Raw genomic sequence first — 13,381 nt, 5'->3', positions numbered from 1 at the left:
GAATCACCCAAAGACCCAACTGATACAGGTGACCTGAAGAGCTTCTGTTGGCTTGTGTAACAGGCCAGGAGGGGCCAGCTGGATATTTTGTCAAAAGAGACTTCCTTTGCACCTGACACTGGTGCTGAGTCAGGTTTCTACCCAAACGCTCCCAGGTTCTGCAGGGCTGAGATTGTAGGACTCTATCTGCTGGTTCTAGAAATGGCCTCAGGAATGGAAAACTGAGTGGAGAATATCCTAATGGTTTTCAACATCCTCAGTACCAGTACTTACAGAATGGTTGGTGCATCTGCTTAGCCTCATAAGCTGCCTGGCTGAGTGAAGCCTGCAGCTGCTCTAAGCTGCAGCAGTGACCTAGATAATCAGCTTGAATACTGACTTCAGCCAAGACACGTCAGCTCCCAGACATAGTTGTTGACTTTGGCAGGCCATGCAGGGCCACAGGACTGAGAGCACTTCCTGTGAGAGAATCTTCCATATAGTGGCATTAGAGATAACTGTATTTACTTTGTGCCGGCAAAGTGAAGAAAACAGCTTCTACAATGCCTGAGCCATAGGTGGATCCCAGTGACTCGTGGTCCCTTTTGCAGGATGGTCAGAGGCTTTTCTAAGTCAAGTTTACTACTTACCCTTAATCCTCCAGGACAGACTCCAGTTTGGGTTTAAACTGTAAACCTCACCTATATCAGGAACTTCCGTAGGTCCTTGGATGAGCTTGCCATGAGGCTATCTGGGGTGGTGTGATTCAAGACCTAGGACAAAAGGATGATTCCTAGAAAGAGAACTACTGGAATCTTGAAGACATAATTCTCCAGTCTGGCCAAGAGGTTGGGACGTTTGAGCTTTTATAGGACCACCTGATTAAGAGCTTATTCAAGATCAGTACCCCATAGGACATTAATACGGGGATAAACAAAGTTGAAGAACTTTCTTGACTGTGTGTGGGCTGCTAGTCTTCCCTCTGTTCATGGGTACTGTGGGTAGCTATGCAAAGACATGGTCGTGTGCTTTCCCAATCTTACAGGAAGTGCTTTTTTCTGGGCCTATCTATTAACAGTAATCAGTACTTCCTGCAGTACTAAATCGTGAATCACTGAGCTAGTTTCCCCTTTACTCCCCTGAAATCCCTCACCAAGGTGGTTTTGAACATAAACTAAGTTGGGCTTGGTAATTCTCTAACCTGCAGGTCATCTGTAAGTAGATCTTTATTTTCTAAACTGCTTATAATTTGCTTATTTGTGATTTATCTCATTATAAGTGAAAATAAGATGAACACCATTCTTTATGAAATGAGGTGAGATTTAGTTAAAGATCGAAATGGTTTTAATGAGCTACTTTAATTTAAATATAAGAAAACATAAAATTAATATAACAAGGTTAAGATAAAACTTTTGAAATAGACCAGGACAATCTAAATAAAGCCTCCCATTTATCAAATTTCTCCTGTGTATTTATCTGTTTTTACCACACACTGTTCCTGCTCACAGCAAGCCAAAGATGACACAGGGCAGCTTATAATATGAAAAACATGTGTTGCAAGTGAGTCATAAAATTGAAAAATGACTACTTGCCAGTAGCCACATGAATTTTAGAGGAAATTGATTTTCTACTGGGATGATTTGTCACAGGCATAGCAAGTATTTATTAAAAGCATTAAAATGGTGAAAAAGTGCCGTTAGGCAATATACAGATTCATCATTCAGAAGCCTACATCTATCAAATACATAATTTATTTTGAAACTAATCAGTTTTAATTACTTTTAGGTGAAGGACAAAATCTGAAAAAGAAAGATGCAGTGAAAGAGAAACAGTAACTTCTTAGGCATGCAGACTCCCCTTATTTTATTTTATTTTATTGTATATGTATGGACTACTGATTATTGCATATGGACCTTCCACTTTCACTTATATGTTCACAAACATAACCTTTCACTCTGCGGGAAAGCACTTTGCGGGATTATATCCGCTTCCCTTCCTAATGCCGGCATCTGCTCTCCACTAGCATTGCATCTCCTTGTAGCCTCATAGTGGCACTCGTAGGTGTGCTATCATTTTGGTTCTTCTAACAAGAGGGAAACAGCAACAGCTGCTTTATTTCCTGGGAACTCCTTCCAGAAGCCAGGAATGCTGGGATATTTTCCACACTGACTTGTGGGTAGAGGAGGCTAAAACTGGCCCTCCCTAGCCCTGTATCTAGGAATTGATGTGACCTAAAAGGTAGGAAATAAGAAGCCTTCCCCATACTCCTACCCATCTCTTAGTTCCCAGCCCGGGTAGTATCCTTGGCTTTAGCATTCCATAAATCTCTTAAGAGAGGAGAAGGGAAATTGTGATGGGCAATTCTGTTTGTAACTCAGTAGTGGCAGCAGTAAGCAAAAACAGGATTTACTACAATAACAAATACTTAGAACAGGACCTGGGACACAGTACCATAAAAATGTTTGCTCATTGAAATGCTATCACATGTTCTTTGGAAGCACATTTTAAAAGACTGCACTATACCATGAGCAGATATCATTCTATCATTGTTTCAGTTTTTCAATGTTATAAATTACTTTTTAATGAACACATACATACTGTTCTTTCCAGTTTGTGTGCATTTTTGCTGTGCAATTACATGATTTGATTTGCTTTTGGGAGTTACTGAAGCCATCACGTGGCTTGGTTCTTACTTTAGAGGAGCATGGCTAACTCCACGTGCCATGGCACTGCTGGTTGGGAAGGGGACGGTTTTCTTAATGCCCTCATTTCATATCCTGCCCAAGGCAACAAAGGTGGCCTCTGAGAGTACAGTCCCTTTAAACTGGGTATATTATACTATTATATGTTAAGCAGGGATACCTTCTAATACCAGAAGCTTGAAAAACAACTGAGAGACAAATTCATTATTGGTGTAAACCTTCTCTAAATTTCAAAAAAAAAAGCATATTGGATAAGAGCACAGAGCAGTTTCTGAAGCTTCACAATCATTTAAGGCAGAGGTCAGGAACCTATGGCTTGTGAGCCAGATGTGGCTCTTCTGATGGCTGCATCTGGCTCGCAGACAAATCTTTAATAAAAAAATTTAATAACGTTAAAAATATAAAACATTCTCATGTATTACAATCCATTCATTTCCTACCGCTCATGTTCATGGTTGCGGGTGGCTGGAGCCAATGACAGCTGTCCTCTGGGACAACACCAAATTTTATTGGATAATGCATAACGTACACGGGTCGTTTGTATGGCTCTCATGGAATTACATTTTATTTTATTTATTTATTTTTATTTATTTATCTTTTTTACAGAGACAGAGAGAGAGGGATAGATAGGGACAGACAGACAGGAATGGAGAGAGATGAGAAGCATCAATCATCAGTTTTTCATTGTGGCACTTTAGTTGTTCATTGATTGCTTTCTCATATGTGCCTTGACCATGGGGCTGCAGCAGACTGAGTAACCCCTTGCTCAAGCCAGCGACCTTGAGTCCAAGCTGGTGAGCTTTTTGCTCAAACCAGATGAGCCCGCACTCAAGCTGGTGACCTCAGAATCTTGAACCTGGGTCCTCCGCATCCCAGTCTGATGCTCTAGCCACTGTGCCACCACCTGGTCAGGTTGGAATTAGATTTTAAAATATGTGGCGTTTATAGCTCTCTCAGCCAAAAAGGTTCCCGACCCCTGATTTAAGGTTAAAGCTGGCCTTCGGTAGTCTCATGATTAACATTTCCAAGCAGGTCATTACTCTCCAAGAAATGCTCAGCCTGACCAGGCGGTGGCGCAGTGGATAGAGCATCGGACTGGGATGCGGAAGGGCCCAGGTTCGAGACCCCGAGGTCGCCTGCTTGAGCACAGGCTCATCTGGCTTGAGCAAAAAGCTCACTAGCGCCTGACCTGTGGTGGCGCAGTGGATAAAGCGTCGACCTGGAAATGCTGGGGTCACCGGTTCGAAACCCTGGGCTTGCCTGGTCAAGGCACATATGGGAGTTGATGCTTTCTGCTCCTCCCCCCTGTCTCTCTCTCCCCTCTCTCTCTCTCTCTCCCTCCCTCCCTCTCTTCTCTCTAAAATGAATAAAATAAATAAATAAATATTTTAAAAAATTAAAAAAAAAAAAAAAAAGCTCACTAGCTTGGACCCAAGGTCGCTGGCTGGAGCAAGGGGTTACTCAGTCTACTGAAGTCCCATGGTCAAGGCACATATGAGAAAGCAATCAATGAACACCTAAGGTGTCACAACGAAAAACTGATGATTGATGCTTCTCCTCTCTCTCTGTTCCTGTCTGTCTCTATCTATCCCTCTCTCTCTGTCTCTGTAAAAAAAAAAAAAAAAAAAAAAAAAAAAAAGCTCAGTATTTTGATTGCTGTTTGCCTAATTGAAAAAATGAATAATTTTGTAAAGGATGATTACATGAATTTGAACAAAGACTGGTTTCCTAACATGCACAGCAGCACCTCCTAGCGAGCACTTGGTGAATGTAAAACAGCTAAATTTATATATTGGAAATGCAAGATTTTAAATTTTATTTTATTATAGATGTCAAGGTTTTGGTGAGCAAAAGAGACTATTTTCTTATAAAAGGAGAAAAATAAACTAATATATTTTAGAATGTGAAAAAATCCAGATAGATCTAAAGTAGATGACTTTCTTTGGAAAAAAATATTTAAGTTCTAAATTTTCAATAACATTGTAAAACTTAACATTGTAACATTGAAAACTTGTTTTAATAAGAAAATTATCTTCTGTTTTTGCAGGTCAAAAAGAGTTCTTTGTTTGATATCATTTCCTTTCCAGCAAAGACTGCTTTAACTAGCATAATATATGCTTCATATGCAGCACTAATTTATTTGGTAAGAAAATTATTAGAATCTAGAAATATACTTATTTCATGTAATGATAAAGGTATACTGTACATTCTAGTCTTAAACCAAAATACTATTCCCTTGTTACATAAAATAATTTTACATTAAAAATTTAGTATTTCAATCCACCAAAAACTAATTTGCTTAAATAACTAAATTTATTTTATTTTTAGAGAGTTTATTCCCACTTGGAGAAACTACTGTGGTTTAGCTATCATTTAGCTACAGTTGTTTTGTGTCAGGCATTGTGGCATGCTTGGCTAAAATTCGGTATTTCATCATTTAAGTCTGTGATTTGGGAGAAAACAAACATTTGTGTATTTTGAATTATTGGTGCTGTAAATTAAAAGTATATTTTGAATTACAAGAGCTATAATTCAAGTGTCCCTCGAAAAACATGACAAAATGTAAAAGATTTTATAAATTATAAGGGATTATTTCTTTGAATATATTGCCATTTATACTTACCTTTAAATTTAATGATATATATATATAATACACAAAGAGGAAACTACACAGCTTGATGAATTATCACAAAATCTATCAACCTATGTACCACATAGACAAGAAACAAAATATTACTATCATTCTAGAAGAGTCTTTCTTGTCCTCCTCATAATTACTAACCTCTTATATAAAGGCAACTACTATTTAGACTTCTAATACCATAGATATTTTTGTTTGAATTATATATAAATGAGATAATACATATATATTCTTTTGTATTTGCCTTTTTTTTCACTCAACACTATCATTGTAAGATTCATTTGATGCTAATAGTAATTTGATTTTCATTGCTGTGTAGTATCCCATTAATTGACTCTGTCACTATCCATTCTACTGTTAAACATTTGGGTTATTTACAGTTTTGGCTATTGTGAATAAAGTACAATGAATATTCTTGTACCTATGTTTTGGTGAAATTGCTGGACCACAGATTGTGTGCATGTTCATCCCGAGTAGATGTTGCCAGATGTTTTACCAAAATGATTTTTACATTTCATCTCAGGAGATTATACGAATCCCAGTTGCTTGACATCATCACTAACACTTGGTATTTTCAATCTTTTCCATTTTTGCCATTCTTATGGATATGTAGTATTATCACATTGCTGTTTTAATTTATAGTTCCTTGGTTATTAATGAGATTGAGTACTTTTTTATACATTCATTGGACATTTGGATATCCTTTTTTGTATATCTTCTTATTTTTATATTGGGAGTTGTCCATCCTTTTATTATTGATTTGTGCTTTTAAAATATATGAGGGAGGCAAAAGTAGGCTTACAGTTGTATGTGAAACACAAAGTTTATTTTTTTATTAAATTTTTAAATTTATTATGTTAACATGGATTCAAGTGTCCCACTCAATATAACTCCCTCACCCCCGCCCCGTGTCCCCCATTACTCCCCTATTCTCATATTATTATTTCTGTATTATTTTCCATACGAACAAGTGTGAACCTACTTTTGCCCAACCCTGTATTCTAGGAACATGCCCTCTTTTGGTTACATATGAATAAATTCATTTTATTCTATGAGTTGTCTTTTTCTCTATTATCAGGTCTTTTCACACAGAAGTTCTTAATTTTAATGTAGTCCAGTTCATAAGTTTTTTCCTTTATGTTAAGAGCTTTATATATCTTAATTAGGGAATTTTGACCGACATTCAAGGTTATGAAACTCTTCTGATGTACTCTAGGAGCTTTATTATTTTACCTTTCACTTTTATGTTTATAATCCACTTGGAATTGGTGTGAGGGAAATCTTAATTTTTCCTACATGGGTATCCAATTGAAGCAACTCAATTTATTAATGAAAATCACATCCTTTTCCTATTTCCCAAGAACACTTCTTTTGTCATAAATCAAGTGTCCTTATATATGTAGGTCTGTCCATAGACTCTCTGTTCTCTACAGTTGATCTATTTGTCTATTCTTATACCAATTCAACACTGTTATTTAGAGAAACTTAGTGAGTCTCAATAAGTGGTAGAATAAATCCTCCTAATCTGTTACCATAGTATATTCTTCTATTTATTTAGGTCTTAATATCTCTTCATTTTTATCTGTTTTTTTCCTTAGATGTCTTGCACATTTTTTGTATTTTTTGATCATATCGAAACATACAATAATAAAGACTAAATTTTCCTATAATCTATAGATTAAATGCAGTCTCAATTCAAATCTGAGCGGTGTAAGTTGACTAGTTTATTCTAAAATTCATAGGGAAATGCAGGGGGTCAAGAATATCCAAGACATCCTGAAAACAGTAAAAGACCTTACTTTTAAACACATATACAATTTTTTTTAAAAAACTGAGTTTATCATATAAATATTTTGAAAGTGTTTTAAATTTTTGAGATGTGCTAAATATCTTAAATGTGAACTTTATACAAAACTGACATTCAACTGAGCTAGAATGCAAATATACTGCAAAAAATAAGCAGGGTGAAACAAACAAAACAAAATAAAAAACCCTAGCCTAAAACCAAAATTAAACTCTAATTTCTCAAAGGCTTTTGAAATCATCTCACATGATTTATCATGCTATCAACTTTCTAAGTAGTTAATAGAAGCAATTTTTGGCTATCTGATAATTGGCCATATATGCATCCAAGCCAGGCCTAGGAGTGTCAGGTCTGGAATTATGATTCTGAAAGCAAATAGCATGTAAGTGGAAGTTAATACTTGAGTGGAACCATGCCAGGTGGAAAGAGTGGAAAGTTGACAGAATTGTGAAGAACAGCAACATTTAAGACGAGCTAAGAAGAAATTCATGAAGATAAAGAAGCAGTAATCAGCCCTGGCCGGTTGGCTCAGTGGTAGAGCATCGGCCTGGCGTGCAGAAGTCCCGGGTTCGATTCCCGGCCAGGGTACACAGGAGAAGCGCCCATCTGCTTCTCCACCCCTCCCCTCTCCTTCCTCTCTGTCTCTCTCTTCCCCTCCCGCAGCAGAGGCTCCATTGGAGCAAAGATGGCCCGGGCGCTGGGGATGGCTCTTTGGCCTCTGCCCCAGGTGCTAGAGTGGCTCTGGTCGCAACAGAGCGATGCCCCAGAGGGGCAGAGCATCGCCCCCTGGTGGGCAGAGCGTCCCCCTGGTGGGCGTGCCAGGTGGATCCCGGTCGGGCACATGCGGGAGTCTGTCTGACTGTCTCTCCCCGTTTCCAGCTTCGGAAAAATACAAAAAAAAAAAAAAAAAAAAAGCAGTAATCAGCAAATTAGGAAGAGAATCAGGAAGAAATGGTGTCAAGGAAATAGATACTCAGGAAGTTGAGGGTGGTGTAAAAACAAGCATAAAAAGTCAAGTAAAGTGAAAATTTTAAGTTTCTATTAGACCTAGTAGTAATGATGTTGGAGTTGATGATCTTGAGAACTACTTCAGTGGTGTGATGGGATACGACAGAAATAAGCAGGCTTTGGAGTCACAAGATGATAAATAGAAAACATGAATGTAGATTCTTGGTTGATCATAAAACAGTGTGTAGCAGTCAAGAGGGAAACAGGATCCCAGGGATTTTTAATTTCTAAATTGTTGGATGGAAGATACTTGCACTTGTCATAGGTAGTAGGGGAAGAGCAAGTCAAGAATGAGCGGCTGAAGAGGCAGGCAATAACTGATAGGGAAGATGACGGAGTATCGGTGGAAAGCACAGATAATGACCTTGACCAAGACCCTTCATTTTCTAAAACTGGGACAGAAGTGGTTAGAATGGGCACAGATAAAATTTTGTAGGTGAGGGAAGAAGAAATGTATCAAATAGGAGAGTTTCCCATCCATTTTTCACAGCATGGCATTCATAGAAAATGATCTGATTTGGGATAAATGCATGAAGCTGTGTGCAGCTGGAAGTGCTACATCTCAGGTTTTATTGTTCTAGGTTTGGGTATACTGAGGTGCAAGGAACAAAAAATACCCAACAGTGCCTTTATCAATACAGACACCTAGATATCCCTCTTAATTAGATGTCTGGAGTTAGGCTGCAGTTCTTAGGTTTGTATAAGTAGATCTACAATGTTGTTATGAACCTTTTCTATCTCTCTTCTGTTCTCCTGTTTGTTCTTTTTAGTACTTAAATTTGTTCAGGTATTCCATCCATATTAGGGTCCAAAGGAGGAAGGAGCAGATAGGTATAAGCGAAGACAAGAAAATCCTTCTTTTTATTTTATTTGTGACAAAGAGAGAGAGAGACAGATAGGGATAGACAGAAAGGGAGAGAGATGAGAAGCATCAATTCTTTGTTGCGGCACCTTAGTTGTTCATTGATTGCTTTCTTATATGTGCCTTGACAAAAGGGGGGGCTATAGCAGAGTGAGTGACCCCTTGCTCAAGCCATTGACTTTGGGCTTCAAGCCAGCAACCTTTGGGCTGAAGCCAGCGACCATAGGGTCTTGTCTATGATCCCACGCCCAAGCCAGCGACCTAACACTCAAGCTGGTGAGCCCGCCCTCAAGCCAGTAACCTCAGGGTTTCAATCCTGGGTCCTCCAAGTTCCAGTCTAACACTCTATCCACTGCGCCACCTCCTGGTAAGGCTAATCCTTTTTATATAGGAGGAAAAACTTCCAAATATCCTTCCTGACCTCATGCCAGCAGACATATTTTGTTTCTTTGGCCAGAACAGGGTCACATGGCCACATACTGACTTCAGGGAGGTTAAGGAAAGCATCTAATGTTTACCCATTCTATAGTGGGAGGCAGGCAAGAAAGGAGGCAGCAGGTCAGGAGGAAATCAAGGCTTTTCAAACTGAGGCCCTCAGTCCTTTGTTACTCTCTGAAAATCTTCCAAGTGTTTATAACCAATTATAGTGGTACCTTGACACACAAGCACTTTAAATCATGAGCAATTTGAGAGTTTTTTGCTTTAAGTCACAAACAGATACATGAATCACGAGCTTCCGCCACCCTCCACTAGATGGCCTGCTGAATGTTCTGAAAGGGAGGCAGAAACAAACTTCATGAAAAGGTTTTTGTGGAAATGGCTTCTAAATGAAAGCAAGGAAAGTGTGGTGAAAAAGCCAAAAGTCAGTGAAAAAAATGATGATTAAGCAAAGTAAAAAAACAGCAATTAAGTTTAGCAATATATTTACATATCATACATAGTATGTAAGTTAAATTTTGCAATCAGATGTAGTGTTAAGTGCACAGAGAGTAAGTTATGATAAGTGATAGCACACAAAATGAAGACCTCCTCCACCAGTCTCCTCCCCCTCCACCAGCATCTTCACCTGACCTTGAAGGTAAATACACTTCATAAACCAGTTTATTTCTTTACATTCTCTTATTCATTGTATGTATATACATATATATATTTATTTGTAAAGTACATTTTATTTAAAAGTATATAAAACAAAATATTCGTGTGGTTTTTTGGGGGCCAGAATGGATTACCTGCATTCCCACTAGTTTAAATGGGGAAATTTGATTTGACACACAAGCAAATTGAGTCACAAGCTCAGCCATGAAACGAATTAAACTCGTGTTTCAAGGTACCACTGTATATCACTTGTAGGCATCACTGGTAAAATAAACTAGTCTAGGTCTTCTCATATTTCATGGATTTTATTATTGTTGCTCACCTTAAATACTTGGCATCATCTTCATCATTAGTAAACTTATAGAATAAGTTTAATGGATACAGTTCTCAGTGAGTCTCAGTTTTTGAATATTTTTTTTCTGTTTTAACATTTTCTTAAAAGTATTAAATGGCGTTTTGGTTTTTTTTTTTTTTTTTTAGGAAAAGTGGATCACATGTTTGTTTAGAAATCATTGATCTACTAGCTTACCGAATTCTTACCAAAATGTTTATGCTCTTCCAGTTGTACACACAGATATAAGCAAAGCCCACAGGGTAAAAAAGCAAAATTAAAACCTACTGTGAGGTATTAACATGTTGGGGACACATTTCATCTCTCAGAAATTTTCATTTAATTAAATCAAAATAAAAGAAATATTTTATTTAATTAAATCAGAAAAAATATAAAACATCTAATGAATTGAGAAAAAAGATGTAAAGCATGTTTTCATTGAGTCACATTAGGTTTCAATTTTCTTTCTAAATCATGGTGTAATATATTTAGAACAAGCAATCAATCTTTTTTTTTTTTTTTACAGAGACAGAGAGAAAGTCAGAGAGAGGGATAGACAGGGACAAACAGACAGGAACAGAGAGATGAGAAGCATCAATCATTAGTTTTTCATTGTGCATGGCAACACCTTAATTGTTCGTTGATTGCCTTCTCATACGTGCCTTGACCACGGGCCTTCAGCAGACCGAGTAACCCCTTGCTCGAGCCAGCGACCTTGGGCTCAAGCTGGTGAGCTTTTTGCTCAAACCAGATGAGCACTCGCTCAAGCTGGCGACCTCGGGGTCTCAAACCTGGGTCTTCCACATCCCAGTCTGATGCTCTATCCACTGAGTCACCGCCCGGTCAGGCAAGAAATCAATCTTTAAGGAACTAGAAAAAGAAGAACAAAGACAACCCAAAATCAGCCAAAGAAAGAAAATAATAAAAATCAGAGCAGAAATAAATGAAACAGAGAACAGAAAAACTATAGAAAAAATTAATAAAACAAGGAGCTGGTTCTTTGAAAAGATCAACAAAATTGACAAACCCTTGACAAGACTCACCAAAGAAAAACGAGAAAGGACTCATATAAACAAAATCCAAAATGAAAGAGAAATCACCACAGACATCATAGATATACAAAGAATTATTGTAGAGTACTATGAAAAACTATATGGCACCAAATTCAACAATCTAGAAGAAACGGATAAATTCCTAGAACAATACAACCTTCCGAGACTGAGTCATGAAGAAGCAGAAAGCCTAAACAGATCAATTAGCAGGGAGGAAATAGAAAAAACTATTAAAAACCTCCCCCAAAATAAAAGTCCAGGCCCAGACGGCTATACGAGTGAATTCTATCAAACATTCAAAGAAGACTTGGTTCCTATTCTACTCAGTCTTCCAAAAAATTGAAGAAGCAATACTTCCAAACACATTTTTTGAGGCCAACATAACCCTCATACCAAAACCTGGCAAGGATGGCACAAAAAAAGAAAACTACAGACCAATATCTCTAATGAATACAGATCCTAAAATACTAAACAAAATACTGAAAAATCGAATACAACAACATATTACAAAAATTATACATCATGATCAAGTGGGATTCATCCCAGAATCTCAAGGATGGTTCAACATATGTAAAATGGTTAACATAATACACCATATCAACAAAACAAAGAACAAAAACTACATGATCTTATCAATAGATGCAGAAAAGGCATTCAATAAAATACAACACAGCTTTATGTTTGAGACAGTCAACAAAATGGGTATAGAAGGAAAATATCTCAACATGATAAAGGCCATATATGATAAAACATCAGCTAACATATTAAATGGCAGAAAACTGAGGACTTTCCCCTTTAAATCAGGAACAAGACAGGGTTGTCCACTCTCTCCACTCTTATTTAACGTGGTGCTAGAAGTTCTGGCCAGAGCAATAAGACAAGAGAAAGAAATAAAAGGCATCCATATTGGAAAAGAAGTAAAGGTATCACTTTTTGCAGATGATATGATCCTATACATCAAAAACCCCAGACTCTACAAAAAGATTACTAGAAACAATTAACCAATACAGTAAAGTTGCAGGATACAAAATTAATATACAAAAGTCCATAGCCTTTCTATATGCCAACAATGAAACATTAGAAAACGAACTCAAAAAACTAATCCCATTCACGATTGCAATAATAAAAATAAAATAGGCCCTGGCCGGTTGGCTCAGTGGTAGAGCGTTGGCCTGGCGTGCAGAAGTCCCGGGTTCGAATCCCGGCCAGGGCACACAGTAGAAGCGCCCATCTGCTTCTCCACCCCTCCCCCTCTCCTTCTTCTCTGTCTCTCTCTTCCCCTCCTGCAGCCGAGGCTCCATTGGAGTGAGGATGGCCCGGGCGCTGGGGATGGCTCCTTGGCCTCTGCCCCAGGCGCTAGAGTGGCTCTGGTCCCAACAGAGCGACGCCCCGGAGGGGCAGAGCATCGCCCCCTGGTGGGCAGAGCGTCGCCCCCTGGTGGGCATGCCGGGTGGAACCCGGTCAGGCGCATGCGGGAGTCTGTCTGACTGTCTCTCCCGGTTTCTAGCTTCAGAAAAATACAAAAAAATAATAATAAAATAAAATAAAATAAAATAAAATACCTAGGAATAAACATAACAAAGAATGTAAAGGACCTATATAACAAAAACTACAAAGCATTGTTAAGGGAAATCGAAAAGATAAAATGAAATGGAAAAATATTCCTTGTTCTTGGATAGAAAGAATAAATATAAACAAAATGGCCATATTACCCAAAGCAATATACAAATTTAATGCAATTCCCATCAAAATTCCAATGACATTTTTTAAAGAAATGGAACAAAAAATCATCAGGTTTATACGGAACTATAAAAAAACCCGAATAGTCAAAGCAATCCTAAGGAAAAAGAATGAAGCTGGGGGCATTACAATACCTGACTTCAAACTATATTATAGAGCCACGACAA

The 13,381-nt window shown here is 37.9% G+C and overlaps 2 protein-coding genes across 2 annotated transcripts in view; one reads left to right on the top strand and one right to left on the bottom strand.

Moving 5' to 3' along the window:
• Positions 1 to 13,381, bottom strand: part of LOC136403269 (Rieske domain-containing protein) — an 85,791-nt gene that overhangs the window by 56,815 nt on the left and 15,595 nt on the right. The gene's annotated exons all lie outside the window — the stretch shown is intronic.
• SPATA9 (spermatogenesis associated 9) overlaps positions 1 to 13,381 on the top strand; it is a 33,296-nt gene that overhangs the window by 17,908 nt on the left and 2,007 nt on the right. The window contains exon 4 of the mRNA XM_066381871.1: positions 4,729 to 4,824. Coding sequence (XP_066237968.1) covers positions 4,729 to 4,824 — 96 coding nt within the window. The remainder of the gene's footprint in view (positions 1 to 4,728; positions 4,825 to 13,381) is intronic.

Source organism: Saccopteryx leptura, chromosome 4, assembly GCF_036850995.1.
Source record: "Saccopteryx leptura isolate mSacLep1 chromosome 4, mSacLep1_pri_phased_curated, whole genome shotgun sequence".
NCBI lineage: Eukaryota > Metazoa > Chordata > Mammalia > Chiroptera > Emballonuridae > Saccopteryx > Saccopteryx leptura.
Note: the sequence above shows the minus strand (reverse complement) of the source record. Positions and strands in the feature narration are given on the sequence as shown.